The sequence below is a fragment of the Pisolithus orientalis genome (assembly GCF_024613125.1).
Source record: "Pisolithus orientalis strain OTSU chromosome Unknown F5J12scaffold_72, whole genome shotgun sequence".
Classification (NCBI taxonomy): domain Eukaryota; kingdom Fungi; phylum Basidiomycota; class Agaricomycetes; order Boletales; family Pisolithaceae; genus Pisolithus; species Pisolithus orientalis.
In genome coordinates, this window is record NW_026260853.1 from 4,030 (window position 1) to 25,461 (window position 21,432).

Below are 21,432 nucleotides of genomic sequence, written 5' to 3' on the forward strand. Positions count from 1 at the left end.
GCAAGATAGGGGGGGGGGGGTTGTAAGTTGTCCAGGAACTGGTTCCAGTATCAGCAATACCACCGCGTTCAACGCCAACGTGAATGCGTCACCCAGCCCTGTCCCTTCGTTCAGACGTAACCAGTCGAAACGCCTCACACCCTCCTCCATCCCATTCTTCCGCCGGTCATCTCCACACATTGTGCAAATATCAATGTCAAACGCTGCCGCGGTCCCAGTAACACCAACGATGTCGATGGCTCCAGTCGTCCTGTCCGGATAAAGCCGTATCAAAGTAGCAAATAGCTCGCCCATCAAAGAATCATTTTCTAGGCCTTCCCCGACCACACCAAGCACATCTCAGGAGAAGACATCAGTTCTGAGTTTAGGGTGACCTTCGTTTCTCAAGGGTTCAAGTTCGAAAAGGAGTTTGCACGGCGATATGAGTGACACTGGGACGGCCAAAGGGACGAGAGAAAGTAGTGGTAATCACAAAACGAGGGAAGGAGAAAAGGCGAGGGCGATGCAAGGTCTCGAGGATCGGAGCGAGAGTAGGACATCGGTACTGATGGGCAGGAAAAAGGACAAGGCAAGTAACAGCGTACTTGATTGATCCTCCTTTGGATATCCATGTGTAACAAACTATCATTTTGCAGACGCTCTCTTCCGCGGACCCGAAGAAGGCTCCGGCTGTGGCTTTGCACCAAAGCAGATGTCCGCGCTTCCTGCTACTACCGCGCAGCGTGTCGCCAATCTAGAGAACAACTCGGTACCTACAGCTGCTTCTGCCATCACGATGACTCCGCCGTCCTCTCGTATCAGGTCCCAAACCGTGAGCTCGATGGAGAAACAGTCGCTGCGAACCACCGATCAGGTGCCCACGATTGCCGACTTGCCTCCAGTTGGTACGACTAGTCATAGCGCGTCAAAAGAGCCCAAGGATCATCCACCCTCTGCTCTCCTCAATATGTTTGGGCATTGCCAAAGAAACCCCCAGCCAAGATACCTCGTATCTCGGGTCGTACATGTGCAGCTGGTTCACCAGGACTGCGTTCCGGGTGGGACACACTAGTTAGCAGACGCGTCAGCCTGAACATGACTGCTCCCTCTGCAAACTCGTCACCGATACATGCTGACGCAGTGACGGACGAATTTGGCGTCTTGGAAAACGGAGATGCTCAAAGTGGCAACAAGTTGCGGAAGCGGATGGCCAGCCAGTCTCCAGGCGTCAATCTGCGCGCCAGCGCCTCCGCTCAACGAATCATCGCACCTTCCCCCAAGGTTCTCAGCACTCTCCCCCCAAGAGCCTGAAACTCTTGAGCCCTAAGATTTCTTTAGCGGGTGGCTGCTCCTCCCATCATCAGCATCGTGCAGCGGAGTCCATCGTCAAGCCGTCAGTCACTATCGACGCCGTCCCCGGTTCCTGAGGCGGTGGAAGAGGAGTTCCTAGGTGATGAAGAGATGAAGCAATACATCAGTCGTCAGCAGGTAAAGATGGCACATGGAGCAACGCACGAAGAGTTGGATGAGATATTGAAATCCAAGACCCGATTTCTCCCACACCCGGAATGACGCCACAAGGTGAGTTGTACTGTGTGGTCTTTACCCGCTTCTCGTCCCCCTTACCTCGACTTGTTGCAGAACTGCTGCACAGCCCACAGGCTCGGCACCTGTGTCCCTACGCACGTGAAGAGATGTTCCATCATTCTCTAGTTTATTTCATTGGTACTGGAAGTCAGAAGAAGCAAGCTGATCCGGACATCTATCTAGTAGTGCGCAGTGACCACCTGGCGTATCGATATGAAGTCGTGGATGCCCTAGGCAATGGATCTTTCGGTCAGGTGTTGAACTGTCGAGATCACCGAACTGGTGAATCTGTCGCGATCAAGCTAATTCGAAATAAGAAACGCTTCCATCACCAGGATTTGGTCGAAATCACGATTTTGGACAATCTACGCAAATAGGTATGTGTGTTTCAACCGCAGTTTTTCTACCTTCCCTTTCATTTTCCCTCACCGAGACGGTTTTTTTTTTGGAATAGGACCAAAAGGAGAAAACCACGTCGTCAAGATGACAGAGCATTTCTACTTCTGCAGCCACTTGTGCATCGCAATGGAGCTGCTGAGCATTAACTTGTACGAGTTGATCAAGGCGAACAGACTTGTCGGGCTTCACCACCACCTTGATACGGCGTTTCACGAGCCAGATGACCATGTCATCGTACTTGATGTGGGATCATAATCATAGAATCGTTCGCTGCGGCCTTGAGCCCGAGTTAACGTACCCAGACATCAGTGCATTGTTCTGTTAACTCAGGCCATCCTTCTCAAAGGATGTTCTGCTCAAACACCCGCCGAAGAGCGCGATCAAGGTGATCGACTTTGGCAGTACTTGCTTCGAGCACGAGAAGAGTGAGCTTGGGTTCCATCAATTCAGGAGGTTCACTGTTATCTCACTCTTCTTTGCCTAGTTTATACGTACACCCAAAGTCAGTGCTACCCTTCACTGGAGGTCATCCTCGGCATCAACTACCATGTGGCCATCGACATGTGGAACCCAGGGTGCATCCTCGCCGAATTGTACACGGGATTCCCGATCTTCCCTGGCGAGAACGAGCAGGAACAATTATCTTGTATGATGGAGGTTCTTGGTCCTCCAAATCAAGAAGTCATTGACCGCAACCCACCGAAGAGGCTCCTTTTCGGTAAGTTTGAACAATGGAATCTACGTTGTCATCGCAGTTCAAACCCTTTTCTTGTGTGTATAGATAACAGTGGAGCACCACGATCCGTGGTCAACTTCAAGGGTCAGAGAAGAGGACCTGGTACGAAAAACCTTCCTCGAGTTCTTTGATGCCAGGATGATGATTTTGTCGGCTTCGTGGCACGGCGTCTTGTTCGGGACCCAGAACGGCGCATGAAACCACAAGCAGCACTTCCGTATAGTGTCTTGAAAACCGGACGACGGTCCAAGGTCACCAGTCCCTCGCCCACGACCACCACGGCGCTACTGCCATCATCCAGCCTTTCTGAATCACGGACGTCGAAGGTTACGGAGACTCCGAAGAAATCGCAGATTAGCGCACTGACACCTTTGACTGTTCGCTCCAGTCGCACTGTCGTCACAGACGGTGTCAATGCCACCCCCGTCCGTGCAACCTCTATGGGTCCGTTATCACGGCCCTACCGTTCCTCGCGACATTCATTTTGCCGGACACTAGGTGGGTTCGCCGTGTGTTGTCCATCATCGTCGGATTGGCCGTTCTAACAGGAGCTTATGACTTGGATGCAGGTGGCAACTGCTAAATGAGTTTTGGAACGGATGGATGGATTTTTCCCCCCTTTGTTCCTCTTTGTCTTTTTATGTTAATAAAACCCTCTGGGGAATCTTCACCCCAGCATAATTCAGTAGCAGGTTGACCTGAATCCCACACATCACACATACTAAGTTCATAATTTCATGAGTATGTTGTGTAGTGCTGCAAGTCTACTGAAATCCAAAGTATCAGTAAGGTGTCCATGATGTACAGTAGACTCCCTCTTAACCCATGGCTGTCAGGACTGTCTGGGAGGTATGGATTTTCAGGGAGTATGGGTTCTGTAAGAGGTTGGTTTTGAACAGGAAAAAAATATACTTCTGCATATGTTTACCTAGTAATAGGGTAGTAGATATTGTTCAACTACTCTTCCAAAGGAAAATAAGAAATTAATTTAGTATCCTTCATATTCTGTATCCCAGCTGTGCAGACCCTTCAGTCACCTGTAGGCCTGAAAGTGGGTCATCTGACATGTACATTTTGTCCTAAAAGTGGGACTAACCAATGTCAGCTGATGGTGCCCAAAGGTGGGTAGGCTGGTGTGTGGAGGTGGGATTGGCCAACCTCATGGGGAGATGGATGTACCCCATGGAAGTGGGGTCAGCCAACCTGTTTGGAGGGTGGACTCAGTGCCTGGAAGTGGGGTTGGCCAACCTGTTTGGAGGGTGGACCTGCTGCCTGGAAGTGGGGTTGGCCAACCTGTTTGGAGGGTGGACCCGCTGCCTGGAAGTGGGGTTGGCCAACCTGTTTGGAGGGTGGACCTGTTGCCTGGAAGTTGGGTTGGCTGACCTGTTTGGAGGATGCACCCACTGCCTGGAAGTGGGGGTTGGCCAACCTGTTTGGAGGGTGGACCCAGTGCCTGGAAGTGGGGTTGGCTGACCTGTTTGGAGGGTGGACCCAGTGCCTGGAAGTGGGGTTGGCTGACTTGGCTGGAGGATGGACCCACCTCCTGGAAGTGGGGTAGGCTGACCTGTTTGGAGGGTGGACCCACTGCCTAGAAGTGGGGTCAGCCAACCTGTTTGGAGGATGCACCCACCTCCTGCAAGTGGAGTTGGCTGACCTCACTGGGAGATGCACCTACCCACACCAATAAGAGGTTCAATTTTGGTACCTTCAGCTTTCTGTCAAAACTTGTATGAGGGCATTGCAAGATAGCATGGCAAAGTACAGAGTAAGCCCCCTCCACATTACTTGCTTTTTGGCCTTTCAGCAGGTCTCCCTTCACCACTAGGCACCTTTTGGTTGCGACCCCCAGTAGCCAGTACTGCATCAGCATTCATTGTGGAACCCCCCCCCCTTTGTCCCTAGGAGCAACCAATCTTGACAGTCTCTTGCTATGTCTCCATTCTTCATGTTTGATCCTAATCTAACATTCTGCACTTAGTTGTCTGTCTGCTTGTTTTCTTTTAAAGTCTCTTGTCAGGTTAGAACTGATCCTCTCATCCAAGGGGGTCTAAAGCTCCAGGAATCTGCTGACACTCACTGACAAGTACCAATGCAGTACCAAGGGTGGGACATTACAGCTGAGATGTTATGAAGTTGATCAAATGATACTGAACACAAAAGTGGACTTGCTCTGTAGTTGACATGTTATGTAGCAGTGTCCTTGTACAAGTCCTGACAGAAGGCTGATAAAGAAGACCTAGTAGAGGTATTACAGTTGATATTCAAACTGAGGTATCTACCACATGAGTTACCAACATATGTATGTACTACCAACAAGCAATGCAGGCTACAATGTAGGTATGCACAGCCAACACAAAGATCCCAAGTGCCAGTAATCCAAAGACTGACAGGTATGGTCCAGTACATCAGCAAAACACAAAAATGTGTTAGTAACTCATAGCTGCCCATAGTATTTGCACAATTCCATATTAGTCCAAAGCAACATCAAGCATCCTAGCAACTCATAGTGCCAGAGTAGACTACACCAGACTTGCCCAAAGTAGTTGCCAGCATCCAAGCAACTCATAGCACCTGAGTAAGCCACACCAGTGATACCAGCAATCCAAAGATGAATAGCTACCTAGCATACAAGGGAACAGACACACCTAGCTAATACAGCAACCTAGATTCCCACTGTAGTAGAGAACTTGGTAGATCTAACTTTGTTCCTATGCATGAAGGCAACAACACGCAGACATAACATACAGCATTTTTTGATAAGTACAGGAAAGTAATGGATAGTACTAGTCTAGATGAATGGCAAGTATTCAACTACCAGCATGCTCAATAATTGTGCCTATCAAGATCCAGCATAAGTAAAATAGTGGCCCAAAAGAAAAGAGCAAGCATAGCATACCATCAGACTTGAGAGATGGCTGCAGCTCACCAGCCAGAACACTAACATCAAAAATAGGCTCCCCCAGTCCACATTTTTTCATTGCTACATGTAATGAGCCAACCTCCATATCTTTTTCATGGACTCTTGCCTTGCTGCTGCCCACCTTGTACTTGTACAACTTGGCCATTGATTTGTATTCATGGGCAATGCATGTGGCCAGAGCTTGTTCTGCATGAAAGACTTTGCATTGTGTGCACACTACATTGAGAAGGAGAAGTGCCTCATGAGAAAGTTGACAGATCTCCCCAACAATTCCATTGTAAATCTTCTTGCACCTCTGCCCACTTGGCAGAAAAGGGGTGGGGGCCACAGTGCTGGCCAGAATGCAAAACCAAAGGTCAGTTCTAGTTATTTGCAAATATCAAGCTAACCACTTGCAAAGTCCAATGTTGCCCCACCACCCTATGTGCCTCCCATTGTGAATGGTCCTAGCCCAGCTGATATGCCTCCAGTGAATGTCTTTTCATACTGATATACAATGTTCATTTCAGAATCCCATCCCTCAGTCTTCAACAGCAGTAGCAACACCTGTCTTCCATCAGTGCCCCACAGACTCCCATTGCTTTAGTTTCAGTGTTCCAGCTCAACAGCCAGGTCATATCATGCCTCCCAGGCTGGAACCTGACCTTCAAGTGCTCAATAATCCTTATATTGCCACAATTCAGGGAGACCAAGTTCCCAGTAATACATCTTGTCCACCAACACCCCAGCCCAACTATCAGTGTCGGTTTATCCCCCACCAGCTGCCTGCTACTGTCCCTGACTCTTGTATTGACCCCTCCCTTGATAGCTTGCTCTCATCAAGACAAACTTCGGCAACTGCTGATGTTTGCCACAGGAGTTTGGAGAAGCTGTCATCAGAGGGCTTCTCAGAAGAGGAGTCAGAGTCCTCAAGTAATAACCCATTGGATGCAGAGGCTGGTGAGGTCTCTGGCAATGAGTCTGACAAAGATGAGGACAATGCATTTGGATGGGGTGCAATGAATCTTAGGCAATCAACTCATCCTGGTATGTGTCAGAGGTTATTATGGTATTGGCTCAATGTTCTTTGTTAGGCTTCTCCCAAGAAACAATGACAAGCAATCCTATTTGCTACAATTCCTTACCCCCTGACCATGAGTTTCAGTACTCACACAATGAGGATGACAATGCAGCTCTGCGAAGCTTACAATCCAAGGACAAGGCTCAGCCAGAGGTACAAAAATGCCATTCCTGCTAGCTTTATTTATTCAGATTGTTATTTTAGGGTTCCCCACATGGCACTGTTGTCAACATTCTTGAATGCCACCATCACACTAACTGTCATCCTTCTGTTCCCAATCATGATCTTCTGACCCTTGCACATGACTTGGTCAATGAAGTATCTCAGTGCACCAGAGCCCCTCATAACTCCAAGAAAGCTAAGGATGAGGACCAATTGCCTTCACAACTGAGATTTTACAAGGCAGTATGGAAGGACTGTCTTGAAGATGCTAAGTGAGAATGCAGGGCTGCACATGCACTTTCTAACCCATTCCCATCAAAATCTCATGACCTCAACCTCTCCAACTTTATATGTGTCTCGTTATCCTAACTTTATAGGTTACTGGCCTGACCACAAGCAAGATATGGCATGCCTTGTAAGTAGTCCTGTCTTTCAGTTACAGCTACTGACATACCACTGGTAGCTCCTTGGTGATATATCTACCTGGCATTCAAAATTGAAGTCAGTTATGCTGGCAACCATGCCATCTGCATTCAACCTTATCCCTCCTTCTGATGCTGCACCATGGGTTCATGTACAATGGATAGAGACTGCTGCTGCAAAGCTCCTTGACAACTCACTTTTCCTGTGAGACAGTTTCGATGAGAATGTATGTTCACACAGTTCATTGTCTGCACTACTAAGAGATTGGTTTATCAGGGAAAAACCAGGAATTTCACTCACACTATACTGGGACCTATCAAATTGCAGATAAGTGTCCTGAGTCCTTCAACAATTCAGTTCCCCTTTCCTGTCTGGCTCTTGTCACAGCCATGGTGAGTTATTTTACACCCCAAGTTGCTGCAACTCAAACTTTTCTTGCAGTATCATTGTGTGTTGGACAGATTTGCAAAGGACAGCACAGGAAAGACAATGCCTCAATTCTCTGGCAAGGCTTACAATTCCATTTTCCATGGCATGATGAAGGTGCTGAACAACATCCTTCATAATCCCTATCACAGTGCAAGGTTGCGTGATCAGCTTTCTCAGTGGGTGAAGGAAGGATGGTAAGTACTGGGGTGGCCAACATGCTTGTGCTGACTCCTCATATCAGGGCTGCACTGCAAGAGGTTGATTTGAATGTAGAGAGGTACCAGCACATTCGGGCAGTCCTTGATTGATTTCATAATACCTAGTTTTGTCATACCTGTCATTACATGTAGTACACAATTGATGCCAATGCTCCTGTTCCTGTCATACCTGCTGTGAACTGTTCCTAGTTGTGGAGTGATCACATGTTTACAAAGTAAACATTGAGATGGGGAGTACTGGACAACACCCCAAGGAGAATACAGTCTGGCTAGTTTTGTACAGTGATATCTAAGCATGAAAGTTCCATAGCAATTCATAGTAAGTAAGATACTGGACAAAGTTCCATGACAATGTGACCACTCCATAGTAACAGGCAACTAGCCATAGCAAAAAGTGTTGTTGGGTGCATCTGTCCAGCCTGGACCTAGCTAGGGGACTCTGCATATTATGGAGCACTGTGGAGAGCTCCACAGCTCAAAGTGATTTACTGATGTATAGTAAAGGTTAGACCCAATGGATTGAACATGAGCTTAGACCAATGGATTGATTACCTTGGTCTTGGGTCCCAAGACTTTGGCCTATGCCATACCCATTTGCCTACTACTTACACACAACCTCACACCCACCCCATGTGGTATGGATCCCTTAGATTTCACACTTATCTGACCCTCAGGTTTACCCTTTAACTCAATCACCAGGGTGGTGGGATTTCTACTTTGCCCAGTGCATGTCCTTTGCTAGGGTTAGGGTTAGGGTTACACAACTTCAAAAAATCAAGCAGCATGGGGGCAATTCATGTTACACAGCCTAGCAACTACAAGGATTGACCAGCCAAATACACAGCCCAGAAAATACAGGATTGACCAAATACACAGCCAAGAAAAATACAGGACTAAGTTACAGAGCAAATGTTCCAAGTGGAACTGAGACCTCAGGCATCCTGGAGGGGCTCCTCCCCAGAAAGACATTGAGATCTCTAGAGAAAATAAGGTATCTAAAAGACTAGTACAAAGATAATATAGATGTCAGTCAGAAGCTGGCCTGCACTGGCAAGCACAGACAATCAATCCCCCAGAACCCACAAAGCTGGCCTGCATTAACAGGCACAGACTATGCCCCCAGGTCCCACAATGAAAGAGTCCTAAGCTGACCTGCACTAGCAGGCACAGACTATGTAACCCCCAGAACCCCAGCTGGCCTGCAAAAGCAGGCACAGACTAAACCCCCAGAACCCACAGGAAGATAGTATCAGTAACCTACACACCCATAGTGTGCTGCAGGACAACAGCAGGATACTACAAGACATACCTTAAACCCATGCAGCTGCAGTCTACATAGGTGAAGTCTGGCATCAAAGGAGTGGTAAGAGGAACATGGGAGAGAGAAAGATGAAGAGTGGTGTGTTGAAGTGCATCTTTTATAAAATTTTCTGTTTGCTGCTGTTTGGTCATCAGCCACTGGTTGTAGCATGTGCAGTGAAGCATGTCACATGACATCACATGACATGCTGATGGCACACTGCACAGCACAACATTACTTTTATGTAATCACAAAAGCAGACCTTACACTACAAAGTAAAGTAGTTAATTGGTAATGAAAACACAGCTACAATGATGTCATGGCACATTTGTAATGAAACCCTGCCACAACTAATTACATAAGCATACCAATATTAATACCATCAGGGGACTAGATGACATTGAGAACAAGTGTGGAGTAGAGGAAAAGGTTTCAGTTGGGGAAGAGCCAACAGTTAGCAAGGTTGCACCCTCTACAACAGCTTCCATGGAAACTGCCATCAATGAAGGATCAACAACCTGCAAGCCATCAGCCTTTTGGCAGTTAGCAATCAGACAGAATAGTATCTGGTTTGCCTTCATGTGCATAAAGATGGAGCTGAAGTGACAAGAAAAACAAGTGCTACCCAAACTCAAAAGTTCATAAAAGTGGCAACACTTCAGCAGTGAACATACCAGTAGAATGAATGAATGCATCCACACAGAGATGTCCAAGCTTCTCCTTCCAAATGGCTGTGATACTGTTCCAGGAAGGAATGGTGTCAGTGATGGAGGAAAGAAAGAGGACCTGCCTTGCACATACCAACAGTCAAGCAGAGGCTCAAACTCCCTGCTAGTGACAGCATTTCAAACCCAGGTACAACATCACAAACACAGGAATGTATGTATCAGAGTACAAGAGAAATGAAGTTGACACATAACAACCCCTACCAAACAGAAGATGACTGATCACAAAGCACCAGCCATTTCATTCATAGTGACAGCCTGAATGCAACAAGGTGACTGGCAATGGATGTGATGACATAGCAATAATGTACCCTGCTGTTGTCACCATCCAAGGAATAGCACTGACAAAAATAGAGTACCTCAGCACAGACAGAAAGCTAGAGAAGACACATACCTACCTATATTTCACAAGTTGAAGCAGTAAGCTGGTGTGCAGGCATACTATGATAGTGACAGCAGTGGGGGGGGGGGTGAGCAATAGTGATGCCTGTCATTGGTTGACTTAAAAACTTGGAATGTGCTGGGTAGCAATATCAGCAATCTCTGATTCTCCAAAACCAACATCTGGGCAACAGCTATGCAACACAGCTGTTGACTAGCCTTTCATACTTGAGCAAGCCCTCTCATTGGCCAATAAGTGTTTTACCAAGCATGAAAGGAGTGTTACAACAAGTCACTTCCAAATGGAGGCATCCATACACTGCTCATCCCCTCAGGTAGGTTTGCAGATGAAGCATGCTCTCCAAAAACAAATCTAAATGCTCTCCAGAAACAAATCTAAACTGTTGTTTTAATTTTGGATAGTAGCTAGAGATTCTCTCCAGGTAACTTCAAATTCCTGCTTTTCATCAACCCTTCCACTAGTCCAAACAAGAAGTTTCACCAAAATTAGTAACAGTTCTGTTCTTTGAACATCTCTGTTGACCACCTTCTGTTATGCCCAAGCACAGTGACTTCTTCAAATGGAATAGGCACAAAGTGTGCAAGGGGGAGCCTACAGGCCGAACATGTTGTAACCCCTATGGCTCAGTTATTGCTGAAGTCTGACAGAGGTTCACTCCTTCTGGTGGTCCGTAGGGTTGTCACACAGAGGAGGGAATGAGGATGAGAGCAAAGGGATGAAGCTGAGTTGCAAGCTATTGAAAAACTGAGGATACAAGGTAAAGTACATGGGACCATATACTTCTAAGCATGAGTACCATACCAGTTGCGACAAGACATGTCATGACACATATCTGCAGTAACCAACAAAAGCATCAGTCAAATAAATAAGTCAGAATGAGTCATATGGTGTCATATGATGGGCAGAGGCAAGGAAACAAAGGCTATACCAGCTGCACAATCAATGTGCAGCAAGGAGCCAGACACTGGAGCTATAGTACAACATTTGAGCAACATAAACAAGTCATAGACAGACCAGAAGTGGGGAAAATAACAAGCCATCCATCAGAGAGGGCAGTGGAACACTGGATCAAACAAGAGGCACAGTCTTGACAGGTATTGGAAATACCTTGACAGCTGGAGATCTGAGTGAGCCTTGTGGCATACAAACCCCTAGGATGGTGACAACCATGAGAGATGTGATGAGGCATGTGATACATGTGACCTCATGAAGTCAAAAAAGGAAAGACCCCTGACATGGGTGTAACATCACCCCCCCTCTAAGGTCCTCAGACCCTTGAGGACAAGCCAGATGCATTGGCAGGGTGGGCAGAAAGGGGTCAGTGAGTAGTGTAAATGCAGGAATGGGTCTGCAAGGTGATAGGTGATGATGGTGATGGAGTTGGTGGTTCCTTGAGGGCTGGAGTATAGCAGGAGCCACATCCATTGCAACATGACCAATATCCCAGGTAATGACACTGGAAACATACATGCTGGTAGAGGATGTGGTCAGCAGGGACAGGGGACTGTCCTCCCAGATAGAACTGAAGTTGATCCACAGGGATGGGGACAAAAGGAGTAGCAGGGAGAGGGTCAGTGGAGTGGATGGCATTATGGTAGTGCTTGTGGATCCCAGCCCATGAAGCATCCTGCAGTAAAACCTCCCAAGCAGAGTTGTGAGTCCCCATACCAAGTCATGCACCAACCTCTTTATACAATGCAGCCCCATTGACATAGGTCAGCTCTAATGCCTTCCACCCATCATCATTCTTCCATTCTGACATGACTTCTTCCTTTTGTTTGTGGGAAACTGATGGTTCCTCTTGTTTTGGGCAAATCCAATCAAGAAGTTGAGAAGCAGGGGGTGTGAGGAACTTGCCAATCTGCTGATGGAGAAGATGATGGTATGCACCCCCAGTTACCACTTCTAAAAGTCCCAACAAGCTTCTTTCCAACATGTTGACCATGACAACTTCTGAGAGCAGGGCTGTACCATTAAGCTTCCAGGTGTGAATCTTAGAGACAGCATGGTCCCTGTCGTGGAAGACATCAAGCACCCTAACAATGTCCAGGTAGTCACCTGCTGCAATTGGTAGTTGAGGCTTGTCATCCCAGGCAAGGGCAGCCAAGGTGAGGAGGTTGACAGCAGCATGGTGTGTGCCATCAGAGTAGGTGGTGAAGGTGATGTGTAAGTGGGGAGGTTCAGGAGCATTGGTGGGACCAGCCTCGGCTGCTCAACCACTGGTGTCATCATCAGCTTGTGCCTTACCCTTTCCCTTTCCCTGCTGGTTACTGTCCCCACTGGGGAGGACTCTGGCCTTGGGGGCAGGGACCCTCTTAACTGAGAAGGATGTGTGTGGACATGGTCTGAGAGGGCAGGCAACAGGGGGTGATGTCATGTGAGGTTGTGAGACAGGGGATGAGGGGTATGAGTCAGGAAAGCCAGTGGTGGTTGTTGGAGGTGAGGTCAGGGCATAGACAGTGATGGGGGGGATGAAGAGGTCATCCCTGTTGGCTGCAGGGTCATAAAGGGATTCTGCAAGGGGGAGGTCGGCATAGTTGTTCTCAGTGTTGACAAAGTGAGTGGAGTCCATTAGTTGCAGAGGTGACAAGTGAGTTTGTACTGGTTGAGGGCCTCCAAAGCATGGTCTTTTATATGTTCCTCAGGTTCCCAGGTGTTTGATGAATGTGGGAACCCTTTCCACTTGACCAAATATTTTTGTTTACCTCTGTGCCCATTGACCTTGTGATTGATTATTGACTTGACTTCCCATTTGATTTCATCATCAATGAGTTCCAGTAGCAGTGCTGCAGGTGCAGCTCCATAAGTGTCATTTTCAGTAAAGGGGAAGATCCACAATGCATGGAAAACTGGGTGACCCTTCCAAGTGGGTGGGAGGTCCAATTGGAAAGTGACCAGTGAGATGACCTGAGTCACCTTGAAGGGCCTGAGATGTTGGGGCGCAATCTTGTCACACTGGTTTTTGATGTGAAGATGCCCAGTATCCAGGAGGACTTGATCTCTGAACTTGGGCAGTGTATAGGACCATTTTGAGCACAAACACATCAGGTCCTGTGCCTTTTTGTGAGCAAGAATGGCAACATCTTGACTCGAGGCCAGTCTTTCCAGTCTTTCATCAACCAAGGGGACCATGGTGAGCTGCTTTTCAGGGTAGGGAGAGGGGTCATAACCCAGGAGAAGTGAAAATGGAGTCATTTGATGGACAGAATGGATTTGGGAGTTGTGAGCAAACTCAGCTGATGGGAGTTTGGCTGCCCACAAGTTTGGCACTTCAGCACAGTACAGCTGAAGGTACCTCTCCACCTCTTGGTTGACACATTCACTTTCTCCATTGGTCTGTGGGTGGTAACCTGTTGAGAGCCTAGTCTTGACCCCTATCGCTTTGTACAGCTCCTTTGTGAATGAGGAAGTGAACTGTGGACCACGGTCTGAGATTACCGATTCAGGAACTCTGAAGCATGAATAGATGAATTGATGGAACAACTGGGTGATGCCAATGGAGTCAATTGTTTTGTGACACAGAACAAACAGGGCAGCCTTTGTAAGACCCTGATTGACAACCATGAGAATAGAGTCATACTTCTGTTCTCCTGAGACTGGGAGATCCATGATGAGATCCATAGATATTTTTTGGAATGGGAATGCGGTTTTAGGGGTTTTGTGAGGGACAATTGGTGGAGTTGGTGGGTGAGTCACCACTTTGGTGGTCTGACACATTGGACATCCTGCCATGTAAGTTCATATATCCTTATTCATACCTTCCCACCACACTTCTTTTCACATCTTTGCAAACATCGCTTTTTGTCCTGGATGTCTGGCTGACTCATGGTCATGATACGAGCACATGCAGTGGTGATGATCTTTGGGGGGAATGTAGAGATGTGTATTTCCAAACCATTTTGTTCTGTCTTCTGCAATAGTAACATTATCCCAAGGTTCCAGGCCTGTTGAGTCCTTTGATGTATTGTTCTTGATGCACTCATACAGGTCCACAGATATAGTGTAAACTCCCCTTGCTCCTTTTTCAGGTTTCCTCAAAGGGTGAGTGTCAGGCAGCCTATTCTCCTTTGGTTTTTCCTCAGCAGGGTGAGAATACAGCTTTGAGTTTTCTTTAGAATGTTGTATCTGGGTGGGAAGGCATCCTATTCACATTAGATGGTTAAGTTTTAACTGTTTTTGTCATTTTTTGATGGAAAAAGTGGGGGAAACAAGACAAACATGGGAATCCACCCCCTCTGAAAGCCAAAGGTCTTGGGGGAGGACTGTGGCTACTGGGGCAGGTTCCTCGAGAGTCCCTTTGTGGGACAAGGTGTCAGCTGGGACCTGTAGGTGGCCAGCCTGCCAGGAGAACCAGATAGGGTAGGACTGGATGGTAGTGGCCCATCAGGCCTGATGAGGGGTGAGCTGTTGAGGCTCACATTAGTATTCCAAGTTTTTGTGGTTGGTGAAGACCACAGTTGGTTCAACAGGGGATAGCAAGTAGGGTCGGAAAGCCTTGAGGGTGCAAATGACAGCTAGCATCTCCAAGTCATAGACTTGGTAGCATTGCTTGGCACCAACCAAAGACTGGGACAAGTAGGAACACAGATGCCACTCATTGTCAGCTCCCTTTTGGGTAAGTACAGCCCCAGTTCCAAGCTTCGAAGCATCAGTGAACAAGGCAAATGGCTTTGAGAAGTTGGGTATAGCAAGGACTGGAGAGGAGCATAACAAAGACTTTAACTTTTTGAATGTGGCATCGCATTCTGGAGTCCATTGATAGGGCACCCCTTTCTTGGTGAGATCATGAAGGGGTCTGGCGATGCTTGAGAAAGAGGGGATAAACTTGCAGTAGCAATTGCAGAATCCAAGGAATCAATGAAGCCCAGTAAGATTGTTGGGGGCTTCCCAATTACTAATGGCATTGGTCTTTGTTGGTGAGGTCTCCATATGCCCTTTTCCTATGATCATTCCTAGGTACTCAATTTCTTTGGCCTCGAAGCAGCACTTGCTAATCTTCAGGTGTAACCCTTCCTTCTTGCAGATCTCCAGGAACTCTTGAACTCGGATCCAAAGTTCCTCCCTTGTTTTAGCATGAATCGTGAGGTCGTCCATGTATCCCACTTGCTTTCCTCATTGAGACTCAAAAGTTTTGTACATATATTGCTGGAAAGAAGAGGGTGAATTGCACTGGCCAAAGAACATTACCATGGGTTCAAACAACCCTCTGGGTGTGATAAATGCTCCTTTCCATTCATCACCTTCCTTCACCCTCAGATTAGTGAACCCCCAATGAATGTTGAACTTGGCATAATACTTGGATTTGACCAACTCATTGAACAGAGCCTGTGTGTTAGGCAGTGGGTGTGCATCTGGGATGGTGAACAAGTTGAGATAATGGTAGTCTTGAATTAACTGCTTCTTTCCATCCTTCTTTGCAACAAAGAACACTGGTGTGGGACACTACCTCCAGGTAGCATGCAATTAGGGGGGGGGGAGCTGTAGGGCAATCCCTAGGCTCAACCCAAGGGGTGCTGAGTAGGAAGGAGATGTAGAAAACAGTGGTAGGGTTGATCGAGGAGTTGAATATGGGGCATGGAATTTAATTCCACAGAGATGTAGGCAAATTGGGAACCAGTAGACTTGTATACAAAATTCCAAGTTATGACCTTGGCATGAAGAAGTAATTCTGAGACTCATGAGAGACGGAGGGAAGACACAGCAACACAGAAGCCACAGTAGATGCAGAGTATGTGGCAGACACTTTTGAACACTTAGACATGTGAATGACTCAGATAGTGACTCCAAAAGATGGGGTGGGTATATTTCTGACATCATGGTGGAATTATATAGTACAAGGGAAGTAGGTACAAGTTGGAGTAAGGTGGGGTGGAAAAACTAAAAGACCAGAAAATAAAGGAAAGTATGTCAGATGTCAGTGAAAGTCCGGTGGGTAGTAGACAAGAGTAAGAACAGAACAATGGTAAGGGGTATCTTCCAACAGAATGAGTATGTGTACAAGTGGGAGGTGGAGCCAAGCAGCACAGGGGGGCAGAATGTAGCATACTGGCATGAAGTCCAGCTTGCAGAATTTAGGGTGACAGGGGAAACCAGAGTGTATTAGAGGTAAGTGGCATGGATGACCAGTGACATGACTGAGTGGGGGCATGGCTGCTGAATTCTGGGTGACTCTGCATGAATGTGGAATTTCCAGATCAGCAATTTGATGACTGAGTGACATGCTGAAGGGTGGCAGAAACTCTGAAGGCAACAGGGGTTGGGAGGGAACATGAGGACATGAGCAGGAAAAATTCCGAAATGGGTTTGTTGTAGATGCCTGCAGAACTTAGTGACAGATTCCTGTTCCAGCCTCAGGGAGTATATGGCTCCCTACACCTCCTGGGAACTTTGAATGCTGACTGTCCTCAGTCAGACCAAACTGAGACACAACAGAGATGAGTGTGGAATATTGACAGACATTATGTAACAATGATGGCATGTGGTTGGAGTTCTGCCTCATGCAGAGGGAAATTCTGCATTGTATGAGATGGCCCTGCAGAATTTAAACACACTCAGAAGGTGTCTCACCACTCATCAAACATCCATGCCCCAGCTACACCTGCATCCACTACCCAATCCATACCCAACCTTTGGGAAAAGGGAAACAGAAAGTGTGCCCTATGACCTTGACAACTCCAAGCACACACGCTGACTTCAACAAAAATTCTGCAGGCCACCAGCAAGGAGGATGAGCTGGCTGACAACATCGACAATGATGAGGGTGATGGCGAACCAGGTCCATCTGCAAAGGGACCTCATGCAGCTGGGGACAACAAGCCCTGCGAGGCATGTGCCCAGGCAAACCTTGTGTGTGTCAGGGAGCCAGAGGCATCCTGCAAACAGTGCAGGAAGGCAAAACACAAGTGCTTGCACTCTCGAGGCATAGGGAGAAAGGTGAGTACTGCACAGGTGAAATTCTGCAAGGGACTGAGTTGACACCACCTTCAGTGAAAGAACTCTGGTACTGTTGGGGAGGCAGGGCTGTCCCACAAATGAGTCAATAATGATCTTTGGAGAGAATAAGGACAGGCTTATGATTGACAATGACAAGAAAGAGTCTATAGCTCTCATGCTCAGGCCTGAATGAAGTAACCATAATGCCAGCTCCCATTCATTGTGGGAGTTGAAGGGGTAGTGCAGATTTGATGCCCATAGGTTGCTGAACTGGTCACCATTAAATTTGTCCATAAATGTTGGGCCAAGTCCAAATGTTTTAGCTGTGCCCTCAAAGTTGTCTGTGGTTGGCCCCCACATGTCAAATGCCATATGAACAAAATCCAGGTAATCATGAGTTGCATAGTCATTGGGGTTGGTGCTCATTGGGACATCTTCTAAGTGTGTTGGGTGTTGAGAGTTATGAATGTTCAAGCTCGAAGGTTGGAGAGACTCGTGAAGGTGGACTAAGTTATTGACCCAGGTATTGCACCCAGAGGATGGCTGGCTCATGTGCATTGCAACAGTGCTGTGACTCTGGAAGCCACCTTTACTGCAACTTGGACAGCAGGGCATACTCTAGATGGTCAGACAGGCTGATTCCATGTTACATGATTATCACTTCAGTGCAAATCAGGACATTGTTCAGATCGCTATGGAGTGTATTTCTCATGTACTACCCAATCACATACCATTCATGAACATAGTCACTCATGTCCATTTATAACCTCAATCACACACACCTTCATGCTGGATCAACCATGCCCACAGTTGAGTGTCACCCAGGCAGCAAAGGACTGCCCCATAAGCCTCATGATGGTGGGTTCTCTTCCTGCAACAGCCCCTCTAGCAGTGCTGAGGTCAAAGCAGAGACAACTGGTGTCTTAGTGGAGATGTATGGAATATTGGAGTTGTCCACTCACACAGGAAGTTCTTTTTTTCCTTCCTAATAACTGCTCATTGATAGGTTTTCAATCTGCAGCATGAATCAAAGAGTCAGCTGAATCACAAGGCACTTCTCCTTCTTGATGTAGCACACACACAATGTGAAGTCTTTCATGTGGAACAAGCTCTGGCTGCATGCATTGCCCATGAATACCAATTGATGGCCAAGTTGTACAAGTACAAGGTGGGCAGCAGCAAGGCGAGAGTCCATGAAAAAGATATGGAGGTTGACTCATTATGTGTAGCAATGAAAAAATGTGGACTGGGGGAGCCTATTTTTGATGTTAGTGTTCTGGCCAGTGAGCTGCAGCCATCTTTTGAGTCCAATGGTATGCTATGCTCACTCTTTTCTTTTGGGCCACTATTTTACTTATGCCAGTTCTTGATAGGCACAGTTATTGAGCATGCTGGTAGTCAAATACTCACCATTCATCTAGACTAATACTATCCATTACTTTCCTGTACTTATTGAAAAATGCTGTATGTTATGTCTGCGTGTTGTTGCCTTCATGCATAGGAACAAAGTTAGATCTACCAAGTTCTCTACTACAGTGGGAATCTAGGTTGCTGTATTAGCTAGGTGTGTCTGTTCCCTTGTATGCTAGGTAGCTATTGGCCTTTGGATTGCTGGTATCACTGGTGTGGCTTACTCAGGTGCTATGAGTTGCTTGGATGCTGGCAACTACTTTGGGCAAGTCTGGTGTAGTCTACTCTGGCACTATGAGTTGCTAGGATGCTTGACATTGCTTTGGACTAATATGGAATTGTGCAAATACTATGGGCAGCTATGAGTTACTAACACATTTTTGTGTTTTGCTGATGATTGGACACAACAGGTGTGAGTGGGGTGCCTGAGTCTGAGGCTGACCCTGGAAGTGACATTCAAGATGATGTATGGGTATGGGCTGAAGAGCTCAAGGGAGATGATAATGAGCTGCTGGATGAGTTGGAAGACAATGCAAGAAATGAAAGAGAACAAGATCTGTTCACTCTCTGTACATGCCCAGTTGCCCTGGCTCTAATGCACAAACTGATCATGCATCAGGGAATGATATTCTATTGGATGAAGATCATGACAATATCCACACATTTAACCTCCTTATGATGGGCCAAATCACTTGATGTGCATACTCACAGATATGATTCACTTTCTGACACAAAGTGAACCTTGACTTGCAATATGTCATCTTTCAGTGTGTGGCCAAACCATCTGGGATCAAACCCCTCTTGGTTGACTGCTGTGGAAATTCATGTGTGGCCTACACCAAAAAATATATTTATCTTCAGTCTTGTCTGTTCTGTCAAGAAGTGCGATTCAACCAGTACAGAAGGCCACATTGACAATTCATGTATCTCCCACTTATCCTACAACTGCAAGGGTATTTCCAAAGCATGAGGATGATCAAAATGCTCTCATACCATGTGGATTATGATATTGGGAGAGGAGAGATTGTGGATGTATTTGATGGGAATCATTACCAGTGGCTTCTCCATTGTCATGTTATTGTTGATGGAGAAGAGTTACCTCACCAATACTTCTCAGATTCCCAAGACATTGCATTGGGCCTTTGTACCAACAGCTATTTACTCTTCAGGTGGCGACACAAGGGCCCATCTGGTACACCATTCCTGTTTCAGAACTACAACCTGCCTCTACATGTGCAAACTCACAGCAAAAACCTATTGTGTGTCAGAATTATTCCTGGCCCACACCAACCCAAGGACCTTAATTCTTTTCTCATTCCCCTGGACAATGAATGTGCTGAGCTAGCATATGGCATCCAGACTTTCAATGCATCCCAGCAAGCCCTTTTCAAGATGCATGCATATATCATCATCAAATCTGGTGATATCATCACAATTGAGTGCTTCTTAAATCTCAAGGGCCATAACTCAATCTTCCCTTGTCATTCATGCAAGGTGAAAGCTGTTCATGGCTTAGGCAAGACCTATTATGTCCCTCTTCACCTGCCATCTCAAAACCACAGTGCAAGGACCCTCTATCAACCAGCCCCTTTACGAAACCATGATGACTTCTCAGATGCAATGGCGAGGATTGTGGTGGGAAAAACAAAAAAAGAGATGGTGATGATCACAAAGGAGACTGGCATCAAAGGATTGTCAGGCCTGGCTCATGTCAGGTCCTTGGATTATGCATGATCATCCCCATGGGAATGGTTTCATTTGTTCTTAGAGAACATTGTCCTGAACCCTGTTGACTTCTGGATGGGCCAATTCAAGGGTCTTGGGACAGGTAATGAAGACTTCAAAATTGCGACCAAAATTTGGGAGGAGACTGGAAAAGAAACTGCTGCTGCTCTCTGACACATACCATCTACATTTGTCCACATGCTCATGAATATATTGCAACAGACCACTCACTCTTTACAGTGGAGACATGGTGTTTTTGGTTTGTGCATCTTGCTCTGAAGCTACTGAAGGGGTGCTTTCCAAAAGACAAATACTACAAGCGCATGTGTGAGCTAGCAGCAATCATGAAGGCTACTTTACAGTTTTGCACCCCACATGGACAACTTGACAATATCAAAAGACATGTTATAGATTGGGTGCAGAAATATGAGAGGTATGCATGTTTCTGATTCAATTGTATTGCAACACTATTTTTTGTCAATAGATACTATGATCAATATGACATTGAATGCCTGCCAGCTTGCATGCTCATGATCCATGGTATCTTACATGTCATACAGGGTATCCAAGACTGTGGGCCAGTGTGGACCAGGACATTTCATATGGAGTGCTTTTGTGGGATGCTCCAGAATACACTCCATTCACACAGCCACCCTGGGAGTAATTTGAATAAAGCATTACTTCATTGCACATACATGGAACAGTTGTGGATGCAATATGACCTTTCAGATGAGCTTGCAAATGAAGATGAGCATGAAGATGACAGTCCAATAGGATATGAACATGTCCTCAAGGATTGTGAGTATGCACCAATGTCACTTACATGCAAAACTCATTCTCAAACTGACCAGACCCAGACCATGTGCTTTGGCCTCCATATGAGATGGCACACAAGCTTGATTGTGACCTCCATGAAAGGGTTGCACGATACTTGGGACAAGTACTTGGCAAATGAAGCTCAGAGATCAAGAAACAGCTTCCAGCACTTGTGCTGTTTACAACAGGCAAGCTTAGGGTCCACCA

The 21,432-nt window shown here is 46.6% G+C and overlaps 3 protein-coding genes across 3 annotated transcripts; all 3 read left to right on the forward strand.

Moving 5' to 3' along the window:
* Window positions 1–1,547: 1,547 nt before the first annotated feature.
* F5J12DRAFT_907693 (kinase-like domain-containing protein) lies at window positions 1,548–3,288 on the forward strand (the record flags this gene model as incomplete). The annotated part of the gene is made up of 10 exons (XM_051748972.1): window positions 1,548–1,560; window positions 1,621–1,907; window positions 1,944–1,947; window positions 2,000–2,142; window positions 2,186–2,259; window positions 2,296–2,390; window positions 2,450–2,683; window positions 2,747–2,803; window positions 2,888–3,210; window positions 3,271–3,288. The coding sequence occupies 10 exons, from the start codon at window positions 1,548–1,550 to the stop codon at window positions 3,286–3,288; spliced, it is 1,248 nt and encodes a 415-aa protein (XP_051594795.1).
* A 2,490-nt stretch (window positions 3,289–5,778) lies between these two features.
* Window positions 5,779–8,003, forward strand: F5J12DRAFT_786874 (uncharacterized protein; the record flags this gene model as incomplete). The annotated part of the gene is made up of 10 exons (XM_051743542.1): window positions 5,779–5,976; window positions 6,131–6,647; window positions 6,695–6,834; window positions 6,886–7,099; window positions 7,221–7,258; window positions 7,307–7,417; window positions 7,594–7,658; window positions 7,708–7,714; window positions 7,738–7,889; window positions 7,937–8,003. 10 exons carry the CDS (start codon window positions 5,779–5,781, stop codon window positions 8,001–8,003), a joined length of 1,509 nt encoding a protein of 502 aa, XP_051594796.1.
* An 8,921-nt stretch (window positions 8,004–16,924) lies between these two features.
* Window positions 16,925–17,467, forward strand: F5J12DRAFT_786875 (uncharacterized protein; the record flags this gene model as incomplete). Its single annotated transcript, XM_051743543.1, has 3 exons — window positions 16,925–16,993; window positions 17,053–17,274; window positions 17,360–17,467. 3 exons carry the CDS (start codon window positions 16,925–16,927, stop codon window positions 17,465–17,467), a joined length of 399 nt encoding a protein of 132 aa, XP_051594797.1.
* Between the last annotated feature and the right edge of the window lie 3,965 nt (window positions 17,468–21,432).